This window comes from Chamaea fasciata, unplaced genomic scaffold (assembly GCF_029207755.1).
Source record: "Chamaea fasciata isolate MVZ Bird 193981 ecotype frontalis unplaced genomic scaffold, bChaFas1.0.hap1 SCAF_3, whole genome shotgun sequence".
Classification (NCBI taxonomy): domain Eukaryota; kingdom Metazoa; phylum Chordata; class Aves; order Passeriformes; family Sylviidae; genus Chamaea; species Chamaea fasciata.
In genome coordinates this window covers 48,570,812-48,598,533 of record NW_027094088.1, presented here as the reverse complement: position 1 = coordinate 48,598,533, position 27,722 = coordinate 48,570,812, and the positions used below count along the sequence as shown (strand labels likewise).

The following is a 27,722-nucleotide window of genomic DNA, read 5'->3' as shown; positions in this document are numbered from 1 at the left end:
GTGTTAAGTACTGAAAATAAAAGACAGATTTACTTCCATCAAGAAGAAATTTCAGCCTTTTGGAATCATGATGGCAGAATAGTCAGAGAGTAGGAACTTTACGTATGGAATTAAAATATGGAAATTAAAATTCCATCTTTACATATGGAATTAAAATATGTACGTGTCTTATGTATTTAAATTTATACACACGTTTTATAAACTTGTACACAGTACATACATTTATATACATATGTTTTATATATCATAAATATAATAAAAATGTATTTAACTAAAACATGATTCAGAAAGACTGTATTTAAGAGCACACGTTCATGTATCTGAGAAAATTTCCTGAGGTTAAACTATGAGAGCACTGTCCTTCCTATGTCTCCCTTTTCTGCGATGAACTTACAGACCTTCATCCAGGATGTACAAGAGGAGAAAAGGGTCTATTCAATCGTAAAATTTAGGGAAGACCTCATTGCTTTCTATATTTATGTAACAGGAAGGTACAGAGAAGACTGAGTGAAACTTTTGTCAAAGGCACCTGGCCTTTGACAAAAAAACAAAAGAACAAGAGACAGTGTACACAAGATGCAACACAGGAAATATTAACTAGGTAAAAGAATTTTAATGTCTTTTTTTATCCATCAAGTGGGCCAAATACTGGAACAGGCTTCACACAGAGATTACTGAATCTCCCTCCTTGGAGATACTAACAGGTGAAATCCCTGTACAGCTTTACTGGATTGAATGAGCATGGATCTGGATATTAACATGGGAGTTGATTTAAGTGACCTCTGAATTCATTACTCTGTAATTGAACCCAAAAGAAGTGGTGTACTGTTGTCTTGAACATGAAACCAACCTCAAATTCTTTGCTCAGAAAAACAGTGATGCTATTTTATGGTGTTACACAAGGATTTTCTGATATTATCTGTTTACTTTCCATTAAAGCAAGCCAATTTCTTTTACAGGCTACTCAATTATAATGTAATAAACTTTGAATTCTTCTTACTTAGCAGTTTCATGAGTATAGAAGACTGTAAAACCACAGTAGATAATACAGAACAACTTTTCAAAGAATTCTTATCTAAGAGAAAACAGTAATTTTCCTGCTTTTCTTTCCAAGTCTTTTATCTAGTTGCACTTTTTCAGGGACTGATTTTGAAACATAATTGCAGTCCATATGCTCTGAAGCAAAAATGCCTGCTATCTAATTGCAATTGCTAGCACAAAATAGAAAGTCCTGAGTAGATTTAACTGTATTTAAAAGTCTATTTCAGTTATTCTCTTACTTCTCTGCCATGGAGAGTTTACTTGTCTGCTGTTTGTAGTTGCAGGTTATCTCATTTTGCACACGTTGAACAAGCTCCTCATCAATGGCATACTGTATCGCTGTCTGGATGACATCCAACCACCAAGGAGAACCTGAGTGTATCTGTATGAAAAAGAATAGATTTATCCTTGAACATTCACCAGAAAACCAATCTGCTCATTGCAGCAGAGGCGCATACTGCTCTTTAGGCCATGGTCAAACAAGGCTGACTAATTCCATGAAAAGTGGAGGATGAGAGTGTGATGAAAAAATATCCTATCTTCTGTTGACGTGTAAACACATGACTAAGAAACTGTGTACATTCCCCACACCTTTATATTCCTTCAGTAGAGTCAGATTCACCAAGGCTATCTACAGCCACACAGAGATAACGGTGATCTCAGTTTCTTCCTTCTCTCTCTGTCTCAAAAGGACATTAAAAGATCACTTAATCAGAGAAAGCAAAGTTCCCTGTGAAATTATTACAGCGACACTGAAGTGACCTTGTAATTTTAACAGGTGAAAAGAGAAAAACAGCTGGAGTTCTGGATAAACAGATGAAAATAATATTCTTTAAAAAAGCCAAAAGTCAGATACAAAACATTTAAGAGGTACCTGCCTTTCTTTGAAGTTCCCGAATGGTTTGAAGAACTGGTTGTAAGGCCTGATGGGCTTCTGCAACTTCTGCGTTGGATTTACTCATATAATGCTGTCGAAGTTGTTCTGCCTGGATGGAAATAAGAGCTTAAACTACGCAAAAATTGTATCTGTGAGGAACACTGCAAACGTGAAAACTCCCCAGCTACCATAGTGTTTTTAAATGGTTACCTATCTGCTATCTACCTTCCTTTGTAAGCAATATTTAGCAGTATTTTTTCCCCTAGAATCCAGCATTTATTAGTAAGCCAAAAAAAAAACCAAAACAACCATTTGAGAAGATAAATTACTGTAAAGATGTTAACTGTGGAACTTTGCTTTTGGGTAAGCCCAAACAACACAATAGGAATACAGTGCATTACAAAAGGGAACTGGAGTATAACTCAGCATTCTTACTTATCTGGGTTAAATAAGCAAACAATAAAAAGATCCCAGAACAGCCTGAGAACAGGACAATTGAACTTACCTACATATAAAACTCACTCATAAAATAACAACAAAGGCTTAAGTTTCATTAAATGCATCAGATACAATTTTTTTCAGAGAAATTACTTCTTACAGTGAAACCCCTCTTGGTGTACAAGTGCCACTATAAAAGCAGTGCTAGTTTATTTCGTATTTTAAAAACTGATGAACAAACAACTTAGAAGTAACGTGTATCTTGAACCGTTACGTACTGATTTCACAACATACATTTATTTTGTGCATTTTAGTGTATGTTCAAGTCTTTTTTTGTTTGCTACTGCTAAGATAATACATTGATGTTACAGAGCGCAGTTTACCTGGAGTGGACAGGACTCTCAGGTACTTAGAGGAGCTACTGACAAAAGGTAGCTATAAAAAACCACCTCTGCATCACATTTATAAATAAAACAAATTTTCTAATAGCTTTCTTTATAATCATGCCAGGATAATGCAGTATTTAAAAACTGCAAGAATTACAGGTCAATAAAAAACAGGCAGTACTTCTACAGAACTTCTATAAGGCAGGTACAGACTTTATATATTTAGGAGAACAAGGCTCATTAAAACAGAAAAAAATTGCTATGCTTAACACAGAATTTGCATAAAAATGATAAAATATCAGAAGACAGCCAAACAGTAAGACAGATACTCATCACCAGTATAAAACAGGAGAGACTGGAAGAACTGTGCCTGTGCAGCTTGAAGGAGAGAGGCTTAGATATTACCAAAGAACAGCTGCCCAGCAGGTAGAAGGAAATCACCAAGACTGGGAGCCCAGGCATATTACTGAAGTACGTGGCAACTGAACAAGGGACAATGGCTATAAATTGAAACAGGGAAAAGAAAAAATCACACAGAACTCCCCTGCTATGAAATATATGAAGAACTGGAACTGGGTAGTCAGTTAAGTTGTGAAATCTCTTTCCTTGGAGGTTCTAAACGGCCAGTTGGATAAAGCCCAGGGATACCTGAACAAAAATCCATGTTGAGCTTGCTCTGAGGGGGAAGTTCAGCTACAGACATCCCAAAGTGCCTTTCAGCCCAAATAGTAACACAATAATGACATTCTTTTGGAAATGATGTCCTTATGTCCACTGCAAGTAACCAGTGGGGAAGAGTAATCCCAGCTACTTTGCCAAATACTTCCCTAGTTAGGATTAAGGATATAGTTAAGCTTATGCATACAGAAAGTGATACAGAGTGATTTGTTCATCTGACCAAAGAAAAATAAACTTCAGCTACAGAAAGCTCCGACTATTTGAAGTTAAAAATGGGGAAAGCTAAAGAAAATGTGAGGAAATAAAGGACTCAGAAGAATTCAGGATGACACATTCTTTATCAATAATATCTATGTAAGTTATTTCCACAGGAACATGGGGGTGGGGAAAAAGCATTTCAGAGGTAAAAGTTATTAAAATTTCCATAAAATACACTCACAACATAACAGAGGCCACTAGCATTGAGAACAGCAGTACTGTATTGAACATTTCTGCTCTCATCACACAGTAAACAACTCTTGATTTTACTAAGTTTAAGGGAAATATATGTAGTTAACTCAAAAGCTATTTCTTTTGAAATGAAAAGAATTGTTGTTTCTTTAGTTAGAGAAATTGCTGAGGGGACAAAAAATAAAAATGTGCTCTTCAGTATTTATGAAAAACAAAATACGTTTACCTCTTCTGCAAGTCGGCCATCACGCAAAGTTGGAGGAATTCCTGGGTGCTTTGCCAACAATTCCATCAAATTATGCGTAGAATGAAGTCTCTAAATATACACAAAGTCAAGAGTAATCATGAAAAAAATCCATTGCAACATCCGTGACAGGAAAAACCTGAACAGCAATGAAAGCTTACAGCAAGAAATTATCATGCATTTAAAAACAGTTTTGTCTTTCTCTGCTAATCTGGAAGCATCTTATAAAGAAAAGAAAGATTCCTTTCTACATTTTACTGGGATAGGAAATGATAGGAAATGAAATATTAAAAAGACCTTCTTTAACATCTCAAAAGCAAATCAGCAGGCAAGGGTAATACCAGGTCATCAGATTCTATACCATACTCACCCTCCTAATTAAAACAGTCCTTGACTATTATGAAAAAAATTAATTATCTCTGAGCATTTTCTTTGGTAAATGTCTTTTAGAATATTCTGATGAAACAATTCATTTAGCCTATCTAAACCAAAATAAAGTGTTAAGGAAAAGACCAGATACCAAGAGCTATAATAATTTTTCATATTTTTCTTTTGTCTGAAATAAAAGAGATTGAAAAACCATGATCTTTCGGTATACTTTTAGGGACAATAAATTTGATTATTAATATAAGGAAACTCTGCTCCTCTTCTCTGGTTTCACCCTTTGTTTCTCAAACCAAACCAATAATATTATGCTTCCTGCACAGCTCCCACAGACTCATACTAACGACCTCCACTGTCACAAGCTTGTGCCCTTCTCACATCCTGGATTCTCTTCACCTCTGCCCTATTACTATCTCAACCACTTAGGAGGACCGGCCAGCAGTGATTTGCCAGTACCCCAAAGAGCTAATCCTTCACAACTGAGAAGACTTAACACAAGTAAAATTTTACTACACTAAGGCAATATTAGGCAGTGAATATTTTGAGGGGAAAAAAACCCCAACTTTATTGGATTGCACAAGTCAGTAGAACAACTTCATTAACAATCTATGAGCAGCTTAACAAGTTTACACTAACACATCTATGCTAAGCAAAAAAGCCACTAGGAAGTCACAAAGGAAAAAGAAAAATCAAAGACGCACAACACAGACATTATGTGACCACATGCAACACAATCAAATAATAACTTGCAAGCAAGTAAAGAAACAGACAACTGATCACTTCTTATCTGTGTGTCACTAATGCTTTAAATCTCTTTATTATGCTGAAGAAAATTTTGGTCAATTTAGAGTTAATAGTTCTTGAAGAACTATAAATATGTCACTTAGAGAACCATGGTTTTTTTTACCAGGAAAATATATTCATACTTTTAAATAGTATTTAAAAGGCATGAAGTAACTGCCCAAAGAGAAAAGGCACTTCAATTCTTTTCCATGTTTTGATGCCCTTTTATCTTCTGCAGTGCAAATATTTTATTATTCTCTATCATTTGGCACATTAATATCACTCTCAGTACAAACCCTGCATTCTGTAATTGCAGGATGTAATATAACACTGTTAGCGTGAACAATCACAGTCACATGCACCAGACTAGGAATTCAGCTTGTTAACTATACTGCAGAACAGCAGGTGGAGATCATACACTGCTTCAGGGACATCAAGAAAACTCACAAGGAGGTTTTTAGAAACACAGTAGCTTTTCTTGTTGTCCAAAAAAAAGGAAACGTGGCGGTCATGGACAGATTCCTATCAAAAGATTGTGATTACAGCAGGCTGAAAGAGTAATTCAGCACACCACTGGGAGGAAGAAAAGACTGACCTGTTAAATTAAATCTAAAGTATTCCAGTTCTTAACTACATCTCTCTTACATTTCAATGCTCACTCACTTGCAAGGAATCTGTTTTGAGCTTTTCTTTGTGCTCTTCAGATGATCTTAGTACTTCTCTGTACAGCTCCGCAGCCAATGCATACTCTCCTGAATTAAACAAGAATAGCAAAAACACAGACATATTGTGTTGGTTTTTAAATATACAAGCAGGCATGACCTTACAAGTGCTACATTACTTGTAACATACTAAGATGTTCTCAGAGACTCTGTATAGTAAGTGCCTGTTTTCAAGCAATTCTTTCCTAGTCATTCTACGCCTCCCCCCCAAAAAATTTGTAAAAGACAGAATATGATATTCTACAAAGACTACTGCAGTTTCCAAATTAAATATCTTTTGTGACTGTAAGAGCTATAAACCTCTTAATCTTAAAATATGTATTCATGGTTGCATAAATCAAAAAAAAATCTCATGTTGCACTTTAAAAAAATCATCTACAACTCACTGCAGTGATGCACTGCTAAATTTGCACTGCAAATGCATTATTCACTCTCCCAGTGAAAACCATGAAAGTTGTGTCATACTTCAGAAATGCAGAAATGATTAGGTACATGCAGGGAGCATAACTACTGATGTAAGCTGCCAGCATCACAATCACTTCTCAGAAAATAGCTTGTATCAATTAAAAAGAAATACAAAATTGAAGTTGTGTATGGAAAAGCAGTGAAAAAATAAATCCATTTTAATTTTTTTTCTCAACTGATGGCAATTTACTTAGCCAGTAATACTCTTAAGAGACTCTTAAAACATGGAGAAGTACAGGGACAAGAAATGAATAAAGACAGATTAACAGAGTAAAACAAAACCCATCATCCTATCTATATGGATGTGTAACATTTTATGTCAACAAGACTTACTGCTTCTTACATTGAAAGAGTTGCATTTGTAAGGGTGTAGTCCCGCAGTAGGGACAGGATTGCAATTACTAGTAACCAGCCAAAAGCTATGTGCTGAATTTGCTAGCTTGAAGCTTGTCAGGCCTCCCTTGAATTTTTATTGATCTGCCTGAACCTTTCACTTGGTTTAGCTGTGATAGCAGTTTCTGTAATTCATTAGATGTCTATGGCTAATTTTTAGTATATTTTTAAACTTTTGTTTATCTTTGTGTGGTACAAACACAGCTTTATATAGACAGCAGGAACAAGCAATTATTCCATGTATAATGAGATATTTACAACTACCACAATGATGTAGTGTAGGGAAATACAGGCCTAGTAACAATAGCAGAGGCTATTGACAAGTAAAGATATAGGATGCAGTGTAGAGTACAGCCATGGGATGCTAAGAGATGGTGCACAGGCTTGGCAGTGAATGAGAAAGCCATGGCTATAAACAACTCACCCACAGTCAAAGAAATGCAGACTTAGAGCTGGACAAAACTGGTTTTAGGGGCAACAAAGAGAACAAAGAAAGAGTATGTAACATTCATAAAAGGCATCATGTACACTAAATTTGGCGTTTTCATGGAGCTGCAGACCAATGAAGAAAGAGAAAGATGCAAACATGCTAGCAAAAATAAAAAATGACCCTCACTGGATTTCTGTGTGAGAAAGAAACCATCAACATAAACATTTTATTCCTCCTGATGAAGGTATTGACAACTGGCCAGTGCATTGCCACCACATCTAAGAAACCATTGACCTCAGGGTCCAGATGAGCCTAAGTAGAAAGATGAGCATAAAAGCAGGACAAGAAGTAGACACAAGTAAGTGTGGCTGTTACACTTTTCTTTGCCTGTAGCAACTAAATTTGGACTAATAATAATTAGACCCATAAGTTTTCAATTATACAAAGACTAAATTCATGGCCTCACTTTTATGTAAGGTGTGCTTCCCCCTTTCAAAGACTGAGTGTAAGGGTAATACTGAGGGAGGAGTTCCAGGTCAGAACTCTGCCTCTTGTCCTGCTTTTGTTTCTCATCAGACAAAGTTTTTATCAATCTGGTTCAAAACAGGCCAAACAATTTTTTCTACTCATGTATTTTAGAAGCATTACATCTGTAAGTAACTCTTTTTAAGTACTTAACTCTATCAGAAACACTTATCTCCACCCTGAAATTGTAACAAAGTACTTCAAACCTACCAACTACAGATTAAAGAATCTGAATATTGTCTTTTTGTGAGGCAACTAAGAGAAAAGGCAGTTTGCCTGTTCTCTTTCAAGGAAGACTTTGATATGAGCTGGAAAAATTCGAACAGCATGTCAACTTTAGAAGAACATGGAAAAGAGGCATTTTTACACATTCATAGCTGAGTAATTTTATTTTTATTTTGTGGGACACTCAAGATTAATATAATTATTTTGTTTCTCATTCAAAGCTTTTTTTCCCTTATAATTCAGATAAAAATCACAAAATGGACAGAGCTGTCTAGCAGGAGCAGCAAAAGGAATCCACAGTCAGCACAGCAGTTTGCATGGCTGGGGGCACAAAGGAAGCCCAGAAAGCAGTACTGATAAAACAAAAGCAGGTTAAGTACAATTACACAAGTATGACTTCTTTTAACCTCCCAGTACACAGAGATGGAGCATATTCTTTACTCCTGTACTGAAAGGAGTAAAGAATATGCTACAGCCCTTTGGTCTTACCTTTAATGATATGGATACCAGCTAAGCCATTAAGAGCACACACCAGCTGTCGGTGAGCTTCTTCACACTCTGTCCGACATTTCTTTTGCAGGGATGCCAACAGTTCCTCCATGGTCATGGTGCTGAAAGGAGACCAAATGCCTTGAAGTTGAAACAAAATGGATGTACTAGAAAAGTATATCCACCATACTGAAAATGGTTTTTTTGAGATTTCTTTACTTATTAAAAAACCTCTAGCTGTCAGATTTTCTTCCTGCTAGAGCTTTACCCTAACTTGAGTGTGTCCAGAGGTTGACATTTCCTGGAACAGAAAGAAGTAAGAAGCAAGAAGAAAATTTGAACTTGGTAAAATAATCCTTCATAGAGCAAAATATTTTTCTCCTGTTAGTGGTGAACTGGAAACAAGCAAAATAGAACTCATTTTATCAAAAGCTGTTCAGATGAAAACAGCTATGACAGACTACACTTCTACCCTCTGCTACCAATCTAAACACAAAACATATGAAGTGTCAGTGTAAAGAAGAAAATGTGTGAAATGAGAACAGAGAAGTTTAGCAAAAATCATTCTAAACTTCCTTTTCTACATTTGTCACCTCTGCAAATTATGAGAGGAATGCCACCAGAAGAGAATTAGCTTAACATAAAAATACCAGAAATGGAGGGAAAAGAGAGAAGCAGGAACAGAAATGAGGAGGATGCTAGAAGGAAGCTTGAAGGATACCTTGGAGTAAGGCCACAGGTTAAAGAGTCAGAAGACTGATATGAAGAGACAGGAGAGTAAACAATAGCAACAGCCTACAACAGTTGACCTGAGGTAGCTTCCAATACCAATTGCTGCTGTTAAACCAGACACTACCCCCCTCCACTGACACCCTGCTCCTCAGCCACATTCACCTTCAGGAGAAGCATTCACTATTTGGTGTTCAGCACTGTGGAACAGAGTAAGAAGTCACATAACTCTTGCACAGACTGGGCTCAAATTATGCTGGAAGGATACCCTTGCCTAGGCCTTTATTTTACCTTCCTTGTAACATTGTTCCAGTTGCAGAAACTGATTCTTGGTTTTAAAATACAGTGTTACACCAGAGTCACCTTTAAATCAATATAATCAATATTCATAATTACTGAATTCTGCAAAGGCAATGGTAAATACACTTAAGACCTGCATATGCTGATACTTCCGCCATTGCTACTTACCTTTTATTTTCAAAACCATCAGCAGTTCCAAGAAAAATTATTACAGCAGAAGGATGTACATATAAAATATGCAATTTGATACACAGCCTGAGACTACCAATTAAGGCAAAAAGAAGCAGTTTTTACTCAGTTAAACTAGGAGAACCTAGAAAAATCACTTTTAAGAGCTTTTTTTTCTTTTTTCTCTGAGTAAATATCATTTACTTCCTTCACTACATGTGGGAAAAAGTCATCTATCATAGAACAGAATATGCTCCAAACTCAGGTTTTTATTCCAGGCCCATGTCTCTTATCTATATGCTCCAGCATCAACTTTCTTATTTCAATAAATTTCTTTCATTCTTCAAAGGTCCTAGCAGAGAATTTCTTAATTATTCTCCTACATATAACCAAAGACAGGAAGCAAATCTTCTCTCTATTCTGGGCATGTCCACTGCTGCAGTCGAGTTTGGTTCACAACAAAAGGTATGTAAACAGTGCTGGGAATTGACTTCTCTTTGTACATGTGATTTCAAGAAAGATTTAATTTTCTTCGCTGCTTTCTCCATCAGTTACTATGCAGCTGTCACCGTGCAACTATTCCACCAAAATCAACACAGTACAAAGCTGTTCCCAACATACTCTGCTCATTTTACGTATATTGCATTTATACTACACTGGCTCATTTTAATGCAGTGATAGGTGGGAATATTGATTTCTCCTACGTTTGAGTCCTTGCTTCCACATTAGCAGACTGCTACAGTAAGTGCAACAGCACAGTGTCTAAGTATTGGTCTCTGCTCAAGTAGGTGCCAAGTCAGCTTCAGCTGCTTAGGCACTGCAGGCGTCCTGTATAACAAAGAGCAAGGAGTAAGACACAAAACTTTTTACAAGGATTGAAAGAGACTAAATAGAATGGATGAGCTAGGAAACAGTAGCAATAACACTGGCAGGGCTAAAAGTTGCAGTTCTTCCCCACCTGTAACTTAAATAAGAAACATAAACAGTGCTCTGAGAGTCGGGAATGGAAACAGACTGTTCTTTCACAACCTCCCTCTGACTGACTGAAAAAGTAGCAGCTACATTTCACAATAAGACTGGCAACATGTCATTTTTTTTTTTGTCTAACAAAAGCTGAGACCAAACTGGTAGTTGCAGAGCACTTGTGGGGGAAGGTGATCTTGAAAGCATGTAAATAAAAGAGCAATGGAACAGCTTTCAAGTTTGGATCTACATTTACAAATTCTGCAACCTAAGATAACATTTTCTTTGAACTAAAGAATTACTCTATTCTGTTGATTCAGTTCTTTCATTCTTCTCATTCATGAACGTGAATTTTGTATGAGACAAAAAAAAAAAAAAGCAGTGGGCTTATTTTAAAACAAAAAGAAGAATCTGGCTTGTTTCACACTCAATCTGTTACCTGCAACACCCTAGTCATAGTAAGGTTACAGTGCCACTGGAGAATCAAATGCCTTCAGTATTATGTTCTTTAACACAAGAATTACACTAATGACCCCACTGTGCCCTGTTCAGCTTCTGAGGTCAGATCACCTTGGCATGTCATAGTCACACATTTAACTAAAGAAGCTTAAATTAGGCTTATTTGAGGACTGTACAAGAACTTGCACTGCTGGGTTTTGCTTTGGATAAAGCAGGGCATTTAAGAAATGACAGAAATTCACCTTTTCTGTAGCGGCAAGAACTCTCCCCGAACAGCTTGTGGGTGGCAGCAGGCCTGCCTCAGCCGTAGCAAAGGGTATAGAATAGAAGTCACAGTCCTCCTATCCAGGCTGCTAAGCTTAAGAGTCCAGTCTGAAATCTTCCTGAGTTTTGCCAATGCATCCTGGCAGCACACCTCGTGCTGGCGATGGTAGAAGTGTCTCTCCACAGGAGAGAAGTGAAGCCAGTGGATATTTTCTGTCTGAGGGGGGATTTGAATCTGAAATTAAAAAAAAAAGAAGAAATTAAGTAATTTGCAAATAAAACTATTGATGTTCAGGAATTCTAAAATTCGAAACTTTTATTTACTTGGTCAATCACATCCTTCTTTGCTGATCTCCACATTATCTTCGCAATTAGACTGTAGAGAGGCCGGGGATTTTTCCTGCAATAAGGTCGATACAGTAGTTGGTCCCACCAATGTTTGACCCAGTAAGGATCAACTCCAAGAAAAAGGACTAATCCATACAAATCTGCCAAGAAAAGAAAATGTTTCTATTTTATTACTTTGAAATGTCTCAAAAAAATTAACTGTCATACAAAGACTATCAGGCATAAATCATCTCCATTTGGGCCTTATCTTTTACACTTGCCAGTCACTCCCTCAGCAAAATATTTGACACAGGGGACTGGGTGGTGGAAGGTGGGGGTTCTCCCCTTTAGCCTATTTTTGATTTCCACACAACTTGAGAGAATATAGCTATTTGTGAGACACCTTCCTAATTTCAAGTTTAGCAGAAGAGAGTGAAGAATTTAAGCCTATTCAGAGGAGAGGCAAAAATTACATGACTGCATATGGTTAACTGGGTTTGCCAGCTTTTTCTAAACCAATATTGCTCGGCATCTTTACTTCAGAGCCTGCTGTGCACCGTCTGCTGCCCACAATCCTAGAAGGGGCTGCAATTCAGAAGAATTTTCACTGCTCTACTAATGCATAAGAAATTAACAAAAGACACTTCAATTGTTTTCTTGCTAATTGAGAGAATACATCTTGCTAATTCTGCCTAATTCAGAAGCCTGTCACTTTTTGGAATGAAATTTAAGAACATACTGACTTTAAACTTCTGTCTAAATCTTGCTGGAAAAATACAGAAGCAGACATTTAAATGCTGCCTGTGGATACTGCAGAAACAGAGATATGTGATGATATCTTATAGTTCTTGAAAATCTGGTGGCTACATTCCTCTTGTGGTTTAGGTTTGCTTATCTGAGTTACGGCACTATTTACGTGGTGGTTTTACATTTGTTGAATTTGTTTGCTAACTGAAAGATAGGATTTTGAGAGAAGAAGACAAAAGCAGGCTCAAATTAGAAGCAAAAACAGATAGATTTTAATAACATACACTAAGCGAGGAAAATAGGAAGAGAAAAAAATCAACACAAATTAATTTTTTAAATTAACCTTTTCTCTCACTACAAACTGTTCATTCTCTACAAACAATGTAAAGAGGCAAATCTCAGAACTTCAGGTCAGTATCACTTATAAAACAGTCTTTTATTCAGTTTTTGAGAGAGAGAAGTTACTCCTGTGGTTTGGCAACTTTCACACAAAAGCAGCCTGCCCGGTGGACTTCTGCAGTTGTGGAACTTCATATATTATGTAGCTTTTTCCATGATTACATGTGGGCCACAGACTCATAGACTGGGGTGGCACTTTTTAAAAAATGAGCTGTTTTTTTTTTTTAAAAAAAAAAGGATCTTTTTCAACTTAGGGAACAGAGATGGTCTTCTAATTTTTTTCACTGGCAGAGGCTTCATTTCATCTTTCTCTGTTCAACTTTTTATGGGGATCACAAAAATCACAGCTTCTAATTCAATATTCACTCAGTTCATCACAGACACTTTTGCTCAAATTCACAAATCATCTCCTCAATTTATACTGTCTACGATTTAAAAGATTATCCTGTTACTATAATTCATAGGAGATTTTCAGCTTCGAACTAAGGCAACTCGTCATCTCTACCAGTTAAAAGTTACTCTTCTTTTACTGACTTTGAGATCTCTACATTGTCCCTCTACATGTCTCTAATTTGGCTTTTTCTTTCATCCCCGAGAATGGTTAGGGTTCAAAGTCTCAGTCTGTGTCAGGAAAGAGTTAAAGCTTGCTCAGGCCTGAGGTGGTCAGGAGATCTCTGCCCGGGCAGCTGCAAATGTTCCAAAGCCATGCTGGTGATGGGGAAAGGCTGATGGATACCTTCTCTTCCACTCCTCGACCTGATGGTGCGAGCCGCTGGCAGCTGCTCTGTAAGACCCAGTGTGGAGGGGGAATCCATCCTCTCCCCGGGCCAGGGGTGCCGGCAGCCAGGAGATCGGGGCACGCTCCTGTCACGACCGGCCCCGATCCCCGCCGGGGGATCCCCGCCGCGGCCCCAGACACGCAGTGGCCCTGCCGGCAGCGGCTCCCGGAGGCCCGGGCGGGCCCAGCCACCCTGGGGGCAGCCAGGGCCTGAGCAGGGCTCTCCTCGGCTGCCCACGTCTTACCTGATGGCCGGACGGGGGAGAAAGAGGAAGTCTCCAGCCCAGCTTCAGCTTTTATATGGATATTACCAAAAGTCGCCTTCCGTTTTCGGAATAGTCAGAACTGCATGTCAATCCAAAACCTGCCCCCTCATAGGTCCCTGTCCTTTCCAAAGAATTCTAAGGTCTTAGCAGGAAGATACTGTTTCAACCCATGACAATTCCTTATTCTGTTAGTTTTATCATAATTCAGTATTTAGCTGAAAGCATAAAGACATTCACCAAATGCATCATAGACCAAAGGAAGAAAAATCCTGGGAATCATTTCTATGCAAGGAGCAATTGTTTACCCAGAGGTTCTGTCCCACTGCATTAGAGCAGCGGTTGCACAGATTGAAATGAGTCAGCAGTTTTCATCCCCAACGTGAGCTGCCTTAGTATAGCCTGAGAGTCTGTCAACATGTATTATGAACTGTATGACACCTCAGATATGTATTAAATCAACACTATCACACACAGGGCCATGAAGGAGTTCATCACAACACTAAAATCAATCACTTCTTTCCACAGCTTTGCTTTATTAACAACGTACTCTTGCAACTATTACATGTATTTATAAATTTCATTCAAAATTCCACAATGAATTAATCTAAAATATTGATTTTTACAACTTAGTATCCAAACAACAGTCCACAGATGCTTACACTGATTTATCCACTTTCAAACGCATTGCCCCAATGTGCACGATATATTCCAAAATCCATCAGAGAACACAGGGAGACAAAGCAGTTAGTCAGCTCCCTTTCTTTTATTCTATCTCTGTCTGAAGCCTGTCTACAGAAACTGAGCACCACACAAAAAAAAGACAAGATAAATGTCATCTGCTAACATACAGCTACCTACTCTACACCTCTCAAATTTATTAAGTTCTTACATAAGGACTTGAGACAGTTTCATAAGCTTTAGCACAATTTTTAGAATTTATATCCATGGCAGTGGATGCCCATGGTAGTTCATACAGAGCTATGCAAAAGCAAATACAGCTTTGCTTGCTGTATTAGACAGTTCACAGGATGCTGTAACCAGAGTAGACTATCTGCAATAAAGAAGGGTTAATATATATCCACTCCACTAAGAACAGACCTGAGTCAGCTATTAGACATACAGTTTCTCTGATCCCCAAAGCATTTGTCTAACTCAGGGAGACAAGATTTCAGCTCTTCAATTTTTATACTGATACATGCATTGATGGCGTTATTATCATGCTTGAAGTTTATGTCTTACAGAGTTAGAGTACCTAACGAATTCAGAACAAAACTAGCAGACATTTTAACTGCCTCAAGGCCCCACCTAGTTACCAGCATAAGGAAATCCCACAGATTACACTGCTCCATAAAATCTCACCTTCTAATCCTCGCTGCACAGGAGTGCCACTGACACACCAGCGATTGATTCCACTCAAACGGAGTGCCATTTCAGCGGCCTAATGAAAGGACACAGAGCCAGTGGTAGGAAAGGAAAAACAGAGTGGAACACAACCTGACACCACCTTATTTTTGAGAAGTCTGAACATCTCTTCAGAATGTTCACTTAGACCTAGAAGCAGCATTGGTGCAATATATTATAAAAACATATATAAAATTTTTGATCTTTTTAGAAGGTAACTGAAAGCTGATAAAAGCCATGTTCTCTTCCAAGTAATCAAGTGCAATTAGGGGTTCACAGAAGGCAAACAAATAGCAAAATAAACCGTATGTTAAAAAATTTTAAACATTAAAGCCTGTAAGGCATTATATAAGTAGCATTTTTGTCTTCCTGTCTTGGGCAAAAAGACTGGACAAACACTAATTAAAATAATCCCCCCTGCAGACTGTATCCCTTGAGTCTGCAGACAGACTGCTGACTATTTTAGCTTCTAGACCCAAAGGATATATCTATGCCTCGGAACAGGCTAGTGTCTCATTTGAAACTATCAAACACCATACACAACATGATGACCTAGTTCTTTAAATTGTCAGTATAGATTATGTTAAGTATTTTTTGAGCTGCATATACTTCAAAATCTGCCAAAATTCCAACAGGAGAACCATTTAATAGTAAGTATCTTCATCAGAAAATTCACTTCTGAAGAACAAGGGACAAGGACAAATTACATGAGTGTACTCTGAAGATTAAGAGGGGGAGAGGAAAGACTACTCTACTATTTACAATAAACTTGTCCAAACGTTTTCAAGTTAAATGAATGCACAACCTGGAATGTCATACCTTCGCAGTAGTGCATTCAACCATCTGTGCTTCGTCGAGGCAGATCCTCCACCACTCCACTGCCACCAAGGGGCTGGGGATGGCCATGTAACGCTTCTGGTTCCTGAAGCGGCGCCCATCCTCGCTGTTGCTGTGGGGAATGTCTACGTAGTTCAGCTCGGTGCGCAGCACGTCGTACGTGGTGATCACCACCTCCTGCTCGGCCAGCATGTGCGGCTGCAGAAAGCCGTGCTTCTTCACGCCTTGATACACCTACACAGATTCACAGTCAACAGCAAAGAAGAGACACTTGGATAAAAATGCTAGAATATCAGTACAGCTTAATATGTGCAAGCTTTTAGCAGTGTTGCTCAAATAAGAAGAAACTGTTCATAAAATCAATATTCATATAATAGTATGGTGGAAAATTCATCTAAGTAACCTAATAATAAATACAGTTAGAGTCATGGATGCAAAATTTGTATCTTTTTATGACTTTGCAAAACATTTATTTCCTCCTTTGAAAGAGAGAGGATTAATTATTTTCTACAACAGTTATTTGTTGTAACAGTTGCTTGAAGATTAAGTATTCTGTAATGTTATATGGAACAACATTATGTAAGTCACTGTTACATGTTCAGTCTTCTCCTCTCCTTTACTGCAGATGTATTACCTTTCTTCCAAAAACCTTACTCACTAAAATTTAACTCATGATTAGGTAAAGACAGAAATATGCATCAAAATACATAAAGAAACCAGAAACGACACTCTGAATAAAGTTTTACCTGCAGAGATTTAGGAGATGAAAAAAAATACCCTAAGTAAAAAAACAACCCCTGTGCACTAGCAGAAAACTTTCATATTGACATTTGTTCCATTATCAGAAGTACTTTTCTTATCTTCCTCATAATATTAAGCCAAATCCCTTTAGAAACATACAGAAGTTAAAATAACTGCTCTTTACTCCTTGATGATCAGCACATTTCACTGTTAATTTCACTCTTAACCCTACTTTTTCTCCCAGTAGTCATCTTCCTCTAAGTTTGTGCATATGGCAACAGTGTTTCTTGTCAACTGCAAGAAACACCTGCAGATAATTTCTTTCTGTTCAGCCCCAGAGTGGGACAACAGAGCCATCCAGGACATGGCACATGAAATAGAAAGAAAGGGAGCTTGGAAGGGGAAGAAAAAAGAAACAAATTAACCAAAAAGAGTCTGCTCTCTGAAGCAACTGAGAACAAAAAAAACAGCTGCCAAAGTCCAACGATTTTTTCAAGTATTTATGAATAGATTTTCTGGAGATTTATAACTTGGCCAAGTTTTGGTTGTTTTCACAGCAGCAGGAAAAGACAAACTGCCACAAAGCAAGCCCTACTGATGAATTTTAATTTCTTGTTCTACTACATAAAACCGTTAGAATTTCCCATGGGTTGTAAAGCAGTTGAAGAGTAAAAAACACACTTCGCATGCAATGCAAAAGTTGTTAACATGGGAAACTGATTCTTTGAAACATCTTCACTATTTTCATTTTACCTTAACAGAAAATAAACCAGCAAATTTTCATTTTGAAGCAACACTGAACACAAGTCTCACAGTTGGCAGTTAAAAGAAAATGAAATCAATCTTGAAGAATGAAAGACATCACAGAGTTTAAAATACCAACATTCAGTATTGAAACTATTTTACTGTTACCATGTAAATCTATTTCTGATAATTTTCATCAAAGCCGGTATTAAACTCGGACTGGGCCCTAGGCAAACCATGCAAGTTTTACACACTTGTTACTTCCTGCATTAAATCTCACTGGACTGCTCACACAAATAGCACTGGAGGCCTGGAATTCATTTCTATATTGGGCAACTATATGTAATAGCCAAAGGTATCAGATATATCCCTGAATACAAAGTTATATCAATCTGCTACTACTTTGTTCAAAATGCAAGTGATTGATGGTTTTCAAAGCTCTTGATCATTACAAAGGTTCTTGACTGCTAAAAATACGAGGGACAAAACTTCCCTGCATAGGTAATAAAAGACTCTTGAATACTGTGATAACTGTATTTCAAAAAAAACCTGTATAGCCATTTTTACTCTAAGTATAATTAGGTTTATTCTAGTGACAGAGTTACTAGAAACCAAGTGAAAGGACAATACATGAATAAGTAACATCCTAATAAATTTGGCAGATGTTACAGAGACAATGCCCAAGTTGTAACAGTATTGTTTTCAGTAAACACCAATGCCCAAGACTTCTTTTGTAAAGTTTGAGAATCAGAAATACAAAATTACAGGCTTTACCTACAGAAACATTTTTTACCTAGAACAAAAAGAGGAGCAACAGTCAGAAAATTGCTTAAATGCAAGTGTTCAGTGAGACAACACTTAAAACATCCATAAGACTTTTTAAGTTCCTTGGTAGTCTTTCCAACAGCCTTCCCTCTCAGAAATCACACGTTGCTGTAACTGCTTTCAGTTTGCTATACAATCTAGTCCCCTGATCTATCTCCCCAGTGACCAACTAAAATAGAAAAAAAAAAAATTAAGAACTTTTTGCAGACTGTCTTTCTGGGACACCAATGCACCACATAATGGCAAAGCATTGGTCTACCAGCAAGAAATGCAGAACTCTGACACAGCAAAGACCTCTGAACTTTGAGTGATGCAGAGTATCAGACAGGAAGCCTTGAGCCTCGAAAAAATAACTCTCCAGAATACGAAGCTATATAATCTTACCAGAACTCGAAGAGATGATGATCTTACATGCCTGTTGATCTCATCTACCCACTGGTGACAAATAGAACTCGGAGAAATGATCAGAGTTGCTCCTGTGGGAACTGGTTTCATTGCCACAAGGCAGTGGGGACAGTAGAAAGGCCTGCTCTTCAGGTTCTCCTCTTTGTAGTTCACACATTCTGCATGCTGCCACAGGTAACATTTCAGGCACTGCACACGAGCTTTGTAGTCAGCCAGTCCGAGCTCACCACAGATGCATTCAAAACGATACTCAGAGGTATTAAATGGAAATACAGAACTGGTATGCTGTATGCTACTGCCAGCACGTTCTTGAGAAACTGAGGACTGGACCTTTGGGATTTCCTGCTGCACAACAGCTGTAGTTTTAGAAACATCAACATCAGGATGACTGCTCATGTCACTGGAGACAAGGAGGCTGCCATTAAAATCAGGAGACTTTGGGACCACAGTTTCTTGCTTAACATTTTTCTCTTCTACAGAGTTCTCATGATCTGCTTCAGATTTCCTGTTATTTTTACTAGTTGTACAATAATCATGTTCTTCCATGGCGATATTCTCATGTGAAGCAGTTTTCAAGACACTTTCAGATGTTACATCACTGTTTCTTGATTCTTTGGTTTGAGTTTTAGCATCAATCAATTGCTTCTTCTGAGTGTTTTCTGAAGTCCTTGCTACCTACAAAGTAAATTTAACCAAGAATGTCAGACTTTACATTCAGATTTGACAGTGATGTTTAACATCTACCAGTGCTACTTAATGTCTTAGTTAATGACAAAGCCAGAGGGATGGAGTGCACCCTCAGCAAATTTGCAGATGACACCAAGTTGAGCAGTACAGCTGACACATGTGAAGGGTGAGATGCCATCCAGAGGACCTGGACAAACTTGAGAAGTGGGCCCATGGGAATATCATGCAGTTCAACAAGACCAAGTGCAAGGTGCTGCACATGGGTTGGATGAACAGATGGAGAGCAGCCCTGCTGAGAAGGACTTGGGAGAACTGGTGGGTGAGAGGCTGGACACAACCCAGCAATGTGCACTTGCAGCCAAGAAAGCCAATCATGTCCTGGGTGGTATCCAAAGCAGCATGGGCAGCAGGGCCAGGGAGGGGATCCTGCCTATCTATTCACTCTTGTGAGATCCCACTTGAGGTACTGCAATCCAGCTCTGGGACCCCCACCTTAAGGAGGATGTGGACCTGTTGGAGGAAGTCCAGAGGAGGGCCACGAAGATGATCAGAGGGCTGGATCATCTTCACTCTGAGGAAAGGCTAAGAGAGTTGGGATTGTTCAGCCTGGAGAAGAGGAGGCCTCAGGCTAAATTATGGCCTTCCAGTACCTGAGGGAAGGCTACGAGAAGCTGTAAAGGGACTATTTACAAGAGTACGTAGCGACAGGACAAGAGGGAGTAGTTTTTAATGAAAGACAGTAGGTCTCGATAAGATATTAGGAAGAAATTCTTCACTGTGAGGTAGTGAGACACTGGAACAGGGTGCCCAGAGACAATGATGCCCCACCCCCAGAAGTGTTCAAGGCAGAGTTGGATGGGGCTTTGGCAACCTGGTCCAGTGGAAGGTGTCCCCACGGCAAGGGGGTTTGGAATTAGATGTCTTTCCAAGTCCCTTCCAACCCAAGCAACCTACTCCTCCCCTTTTTTTTTTTTTTTTTTTTTTTTTTTTTTTTTTTTTTTTAATGAACATATAAACACATCAGTACATGGATATTAAGCATCTATATCAATTTCCAGTTTGAGGATTTGGTTAATGTTTACCAGTGTTTAAAAAACAACTTCACAGTAAGAACAATACAACTCCCAGTGACACTATTTTAAAAGACTAATGACAGATGTAGCTAATATTGTAGCCACAAATTTTATCTACTTATGATTTCTGTTTCTTTATTTTTAAGTGTCAAAGCAATTGTGGCAGTTTTCTTCATTTTTACCACTAAATCAGTGTCACTGGACTAGTGCAAGCAGACAGTACAGCTGAGAGTAGCATGCAATTGGCAGAAAAAAGAACAGCCTTTGCAACAGTCTTTGAAGTAACTATGGCAGCATGTTTTACCTGCTCTTTGGTTCTTTCTCGCTTCTTCTGTTCCTTGTAATTCTTTCCCAGTTTGAAAGACCCAGCCAGACCATGTCCTTTAACTTGTTCCACCACCTGTTCTGAAATTAGTTTTTCTAGAGTTCTTTTGAGAAGCCGTCTATTTCTCTGCGTGTCGTACCTATACACAGAACTGATGTACTTAAATATTGCAATAATGGATGCTCCTTTCTTCACATTCATTTCCTTTACAGCTGCTAGTATCATTACTCGTAAGCCTGTATGAAGAATCAAAACAAAACAACTTATAGCTTTAGATAAAATGAAGTTACCTCACAGAATGTGTATTAAGGGAATTCTGAACAGTATTCGTCTAAAAAATGCAGACAGGCAGCAGTTGTGACAAGCTTTTACTTGATGCAGCTCTACAGATTGCTGTTCTAAAGTGATTCTAAAACAATGCTCGATAGCAATAGAAATAAATCACTCTATTTTCTTACTGAGGCATAAAAATAGAGCTTATTTCATTTAAATGCATTAACTCTTTACAAAGACCTCTAGTTACATGGAGCTCTGTAGCAGAGAGTTCTGAGTTGGTAACTTTACTCTGAACTGTGGATCACTTGTTTGTAGCATGCAATCCTACATGACAGTGCTCAGCAAAAGAATAATTTCATTCTGAAGAAGTCAAGAGTAGCCTTGAACTCACAGTCAGTGGCCAATATAAGACAATGCTAACAGCAAAATGTATTTTTAAAGTCATCAGTAATACTTACTGGGATACTGTATTTTTTCCTTTAATTTAGGCTCCATTTCCTTTGGTTTTTTCTTTTTATTTCCCTCTAAAGGTTGAGGTGGAACAAAGAAGTTCACAAGCTTACCCTAATACAGACAACATTAAATAGTTATTAGCTCATGTCTCTTCACAGTCACTCTGACCTTCATTAATGTCCTCACATCTGAAAGTAAGCATGAACTGCTACAAATGTGTGTTCTGATCTCACTATTTTGCTCAGATAGCTCATTTTTCATTACAGACTGGCACATCATTCAATTCAGTTTCTTGGCAAACAGTGCTTAGCACCCTAACTGAAACATAAAGAGCAGCTCTGAAAGCCTCCTGGGTCCTCCACTGCTTTAGCATTAAATTGCAGGAATCTACAGCTGTAAGTGATTTAGGTTCCTCATGGGGGAGGAAAAAATATATATACTTAATATGCAGCTAGATACACAAAAGGAGGTAAGCAACACAGAGGAAGAGCCCTAGTCAGCTGTATAAAAAGTATGTTTCTCCTTTTAGGAATTGCCTCCTAAAATTTTACTCTATTATTAGAGTAATATAATAGCTAAGATGCCTGTCCCAACTACTTGCATCATGAAACATTCTCTGTAACTCCAGCCCTACAAAAGCTCTGGTCTTTAGCTACTGTTGGCAGTCAGTGTCCAGGCACTTAAGTGCTTGTACTCCTCTCTTTGCACTACTCGGCACTGACTCCCACATATTTAAGAATCATCTTATTCTCTCTAAGAATTGAGGCCTTTTAACTGATAAAATTACATGATAAATGTACAAGTAAACTGGCTGCCTTGATTTCCAAGGGATGGAACTCATAAAGTGTAAGAGTTTACTTAAAAATAATGGTTCCTTCCCTTCAGAAAGAGTTATTCGGCTTAGTGGATGTGCCAAGTTCTCACAGTATGCATGATGAGGAAAGTGAAAAGGTGGAAAACTGTTGCTAAATAAGCTCATTTATTATATGAAATAGAGGGAGAGCAGAAATCTTTATTCAGAATATAAACTGTCCCTATTTTAGCACAGAAAATGTGTCTAATGTGTCTAAAACGTGTCTAAAATGTGTCTAAAACATGTGTCTAATGGATGTTTGAGACTCATCAATACAATGAAGTGAAGGAGAATGACCTCCAACATAGTAAACTAAATTATGTATTTTTACACTCCTGAAGCCTGTCCTAACTATATTAACAGCACAGTTGCCTGATAAAACCACTGAACAATGGCAAAGAATCAATAGCTTGTCATGCAAACTATTCCACCATTTATGCTGCCAAGTATCATGTCCTACTAAGGGAAAAGTTTTCACAGCAATACAGCTTTAAATATGGACATCTATAAACCAGAAAGCAACAAACTCAAGAGAAGTGCACTTGCATTCATTATGAAAAGCATTTTCTTCATAATAACTCTCAGCCTGGTTTCTTTACCTCAGGTAATGTCAGATCATCTTGTCTGATGTCTGGTCCAGTATGATTCAGAATAAGAGCCAACACTTCTACTGTTTTTCCAAGACCCATCTCATCTGCCAAGATACCTCCAGGCCACTGGGGTCCAGCAGTGGGATACTCACGGATAATACTAAAATTCAAGTACATTCCCAGTGAAAGTCAGTAACTACAGAAGGCTGTGACAGAGAAGCCTGAGTTCAGGGACACACAGCAGAGCTCCAGCAAGGCAAAATTTGTCAGGTGAGGCATTATCTTTTATTAGTTAAGCTGAGATTAACTAAAACTAGCACACTTTTTGGGTGCATGAACCTGACCAAGACAAATAAGCATGCCAGAATTTTTAGAATTTTTTCACCTCCTAATAGGCCTTGCCCTGCTAACCTTAGCATAACATAGCATTAGTCTCAAAACATTTGAAATATTTTTATATTCACATGTGAAAAAGATCTGAAAGTTACAAAGGGAAAAATAAAAAGCAAACTAGCAATCAAAAGCTTCTATTCTGACCAAGTTAATAGAAAAGAGAAACAGATTCAGTAATGCAATACCTAGCATTAATAAAAAGCATTATACTGCTGCCTTCCCTTGGGCTTTAAAAACATTGGATCAGAAAATCAAAGACTCCAATACTATAAGTTAAAAAAATGCTAATATTAAACCACTAAATTATTGACTTTTATTAAAGACATGCTTTAATAATTACATCTTCAACTTGAGATCTACATATTTATCTGTGCATTACATACTCCAGTTTGTGCTTTTTTCCAAATAAAAGATATCACTGTTATAATTCTTTAGTTGCTAACTGAAAAACAAGTTATGGAATATCTTATATCCTGCAGGATAAAGCTACCAATACGGTTTTCACAAAGTACAACCCTGAGGTGTCCCCAGAAAGAGGAACTATAAAAACGTACCAGCCAGTAAATGGATTATAGTAGATTTTTACTCCATCCAGAGTGATCACCTCCCGCCATAAGAAGTGCAGTGCATTTTCTATGGAGAAAGTGTTCAGGTTACTATGATGAAGTTTCTCTGTTAAGAGCACACTCCTTAGAATTATTCTGCCTTTTTGTGACATTAAGAGACAAGAAGCTGAAGTCCACCTCCACAGAGCTTCTCAACCAACACAATCCATCAACTGCTGTTCAGCAAGACTTAGCTTATCATTTAGTGTACTACCCAAACAGCTTTTATGAAAATATTAATGAAATAATTCACAAAACTTCTAACCAAACAGCAAGGAAACATTACTGCTGATGGATAAAATTACACTTTCCTCAATTATGCAAGTTTTTCGGATCCATATACTTGCCACTGCTTGGAGTACTTGCGTGGTTCTCTCGGTGAAGCATCCAGTTCACGGCTTCACTTTGGTATTGCCTCAGAATGGGAATTAAGGCAGGATGCTGCACATCCTTTCTCAGTAATTGGATTTCCTGCTGATGTGTGTGCCTTACGAAGTCATAAAGCTCTTCAATATTTTGTCGTTCTAGTTCCGTGTCAGATTCTTCCTCATCTTCCTCCAGCTCATCTGCACACACCAAATAATTCAAGACATAATCAACTTGGGATAACATTTCAGTAAATTTTGCAGCAACATATTTAGTTTACACATATGAAAACAAACAAAGCAACGTGTCACTTAAACATTTGCCATGACTGCATCTGACTCAGCTAGCAGCAGTAGCAAACAATGAACAGTTTAATAACTGAAATAAAGGAAAACATTGCAACAAAAACAACAGTAATAATAATAATAGTAATAGCAATGAAAAGGGAAAAAGAGAGACATTAAAAGAACCCAAGATACGAGTGATGCACACAATACAATTGCTCACCTCTCACTGATCAATTCCCAGCCCAACACCAAGTGCCAACTGGTGGCTCCCAGCCAACTCCCACCAATTTATAAACTGAGGTTTATGTTGTTCTCTGATGTGAAAAATCCCTTTGGCTGTCCTGGCCATGCTCCCTCCCTTCCTGTGCACCCGCAGAGCAAGGACTGCAAAGTCCTTCACTTGGGGCAAGCACCACTCAGCAAGAAGCAACAAATCCTTGCATGACAAACATTATTGTCACAGTGAACCCAAACACATGGCATTGATCAGCTACTAAGAAGAAAACTAGCTCTATCCCAACTGGAACCAGGACACCTAAAAGTTAACATGCTATGATAATTACAGATGTATACATGATAAGCAAAGCTCTTTCTTTAGAATTTAGGTATAGAATGACCAGAACTTACTTAATAAAGTCCTTCCACTAAAAAATTCTAGTTGGTACAGAATCACAAGTATCTCGTGCTTCTGATTTAAATATTAATTAATGACCTTACATAAAGGAGAAAATTTAACCTTCATTTATTCATCTGGTTTAAAAAATTGTAGCAGCACGACAACACGTTATTCTCACCACTTGCATCACTACAAAAATTCAGACAAGGCATACTTTCAAAATTAAAAACCCACCTCAAGAGAAGTAAGCACCCTTTGGGACAGAAGGCCTACCCTTCTTTTCTACCCTCTAGGAAAGAAGACCTTCTGCATATGTATTTTTCACATAATTTGGATATATGGGCATACACAGAATTTAAACAATGTAGAACAAAAATTCATGAAAAATTCAAGGGTTGGTGTTCTAGAAAACAGATATGAGAGAATGAAAGACTTGGAGGCCAAGTTTTAACAGTGTTTTAGGCCTAAAATTGAAACATCAGTATCAAAAAAATACAGACTGGTTCTAACCCTAGCTAGCATTAGGGAAAAATTCACCCCGCAGAATTTTGATATTAAAAAGAAAACAAGAACAAAACAAACAAAAAAATCCACACCAAAACAGGAAGCAGGTCAAAGCTATAATTTTCAGCATAAAGCGACTTTAAAGTATTTTTAACATCCTAATAAAAAAGCTAATGGCTGGCACACTTAAATCAAATTTTAATTCTGATGCCTCAGGCTAACAAGGAAGAGATGTACCTGCCAAAAATCAGAAAACTTAATCTTAAAATAAGGTTCAGGAGCTGGTATTAGGACTCTCATGAAAAGCAAAAGCTTTCTTTCATTCAAATGGGTGGTGAAGGCTAGAATGACTGCCAAAACAAAAGGAGGAAATTATACACCATCAGCACCTTCCCCTAATCCTTTTAAATCAAAGGAACAATCCCAGTGCTTCACAAAGGAAATGAGAATACTGAAAGACACTAAGTTTCTACATATTCATGAAAACTATATATCTAACTTGTAATGTAAAGAAGGCAATCAGAATGCGCATGTGGGGTTACTAATGACCCAGCCTAATAAAAAGCACCAAGAAAGCACTCAGCTTTATACATTAAAGAAACCATTCAAAGGGATCCTTTAACACATACCCCTCACTTTAGGAAAAGAACAGAAAATTAGAGTGTTTGCAAAGTATAACTTTGATCAATGAATTTGATATATAATGACACCTATCATTATACTTGCTAAAATAACAGTCTTCAAATCTCACATTTTTAAGCATAATAAATTGACTTCTACATAAACTAAGTAAGACTATCCAGAATTTTATAGGAGAGCAAAGACTACAATATATTTTAAAGCAATTTTTTAAATACAATTGGATTTTTTGGTACATACCTTTCTTGTTTTGCTCATTCTTTCACAGATTGCTTTTTCATGATTAAATGGTTCTACATACCACAGGAATTTTGAAAAGGATGCTAGGGAAGTTTATCCCTCTCTCAGTTACTTATTAAGCAGTGAATATTTAATTATGCTTTCAACCATTTCAAAATGTAATTCAGTTTACAGAGGTCTCATCTTAATCTTTTTTACATTTGAGAAACAGATGGCATTGTACTATCTAAAAATTCTGTTTCTTTGATGCTTTTCAAGTACTCTATTTAATTCCATCAATGACTGAACTACAGTTCTGCTACTGCATTTGCAGTAGGATCTTTACTTTTCCAGGATAACCATATCTGCATTAATGAAAACAGCCTAGATTAATGGAAAACTCGTTGCCTCACATGTGGTAGTAAATAAACATAAAATACCAAAATCATCTTTGCAGCAAGAATTTATTCTTCTTGGGAAAACTGAAGGCAAATGGCATATGATAAAAAGGTAAAATGGCAGAGTACATCTAGCTGAACAGGCAAATGTGGCTGAGACTCAGGGAAAACAGTGTTTCTGACCTTTAGAAGACAGGGCTGGCAGTTCAGGAGGACTACAAGGATGTTGTGAGGTTACTGTATTCAATTTTGGGCCCCTCACTACAAGAAAGGCGTGCATGCTGGAGCTTATCCAGAGCAGAGCAATGAAGCTGGTAATGGATCTGGAACACAACTCTCACGAGGAGCAGCTGAAGGAGTTGGGGTCATTTGGAGAAAAATTAGATGAGAGGGAGACCTTAGTCCTCTCTACAACTACCTGAAAGGAGATGAGGGGTCAGTCTCCTCTCCCAAGTAACTGAACAAGAAGAAATGGCCTCAAGTTGCGCCAGGGGAAGATGAGATAGGGTAACAGGGAAAAAAACTTCTTGTCATAAAGGGTTCTCTAGCATAAGA

General features: G+C 37.8%; 1 protein-coding gene across 2 annotated transcripts in view; it reads right to left on the bottom strand.

Annotated features, from left to right (window-relative positions):
• The window catches only part of SHPRH (SNF2 histone linker PHD RING helicase), a 51,710-nt gene that overhangs the window by 17,457 nt on the left and 6,531 nt on the right, over positions 1-27,722 (bottom strand). For both annotated transcript variants that reach the window (XM_066178897.1, XM_066178896.1), the window contains exons 4-18: positions 24,486-24,704; positions 24,088-24,166; positions 23,150-23,300; positions 21,703-21,808; positions 20,948-21,204; positions 18,863-19,558; positions 16,151-16,402; positions 15,290-15,368; positions 11,738-11,901; positions 11,392-11,648; positions 8,531-8,652; positions 5,945-6,033; positions 4,097-4,186; positions 1,920-2,027; positions 1,281-1,423 (exon numbers count right to left, since the gene is read on the bottom strand). In XM_066178897.1, the coding sequence (XP_066034994.1) occupies positions 1,281-1,423; positions 1,920-2,027; positions 4,097-4,186; positions 5,945-6,033; positions 8,531-8,652; positions 11,392-11,648; positions 11,738-11,901; positions 15,290-15,368; positions 16,151-16,402; positions 18,863-19,558; positions 20,948-21,204; positions 21,703-21,808; positions 23,150-23,300; positions 24,088-24,166; positions 24,486-24,704 (2,812 nt within the window). The remainder of the gene's footprint in view (positions 1-1,280; positions 1,424-1,919; positions 2,028-4,096; positions 4,187-5,944; positions 6,034-8,530; positions 8,653-11,391; positions 11,649-11,737; positions 11,902-15,289; positions 15,369-16,150; positions 16,403-18,862; positions 19,559-20,947; positions 21,205-21,702; positions 21,809-23,149; positions 23,301-24,087; positions 24,167-24,485; positions 24,705-27,722) is intronic.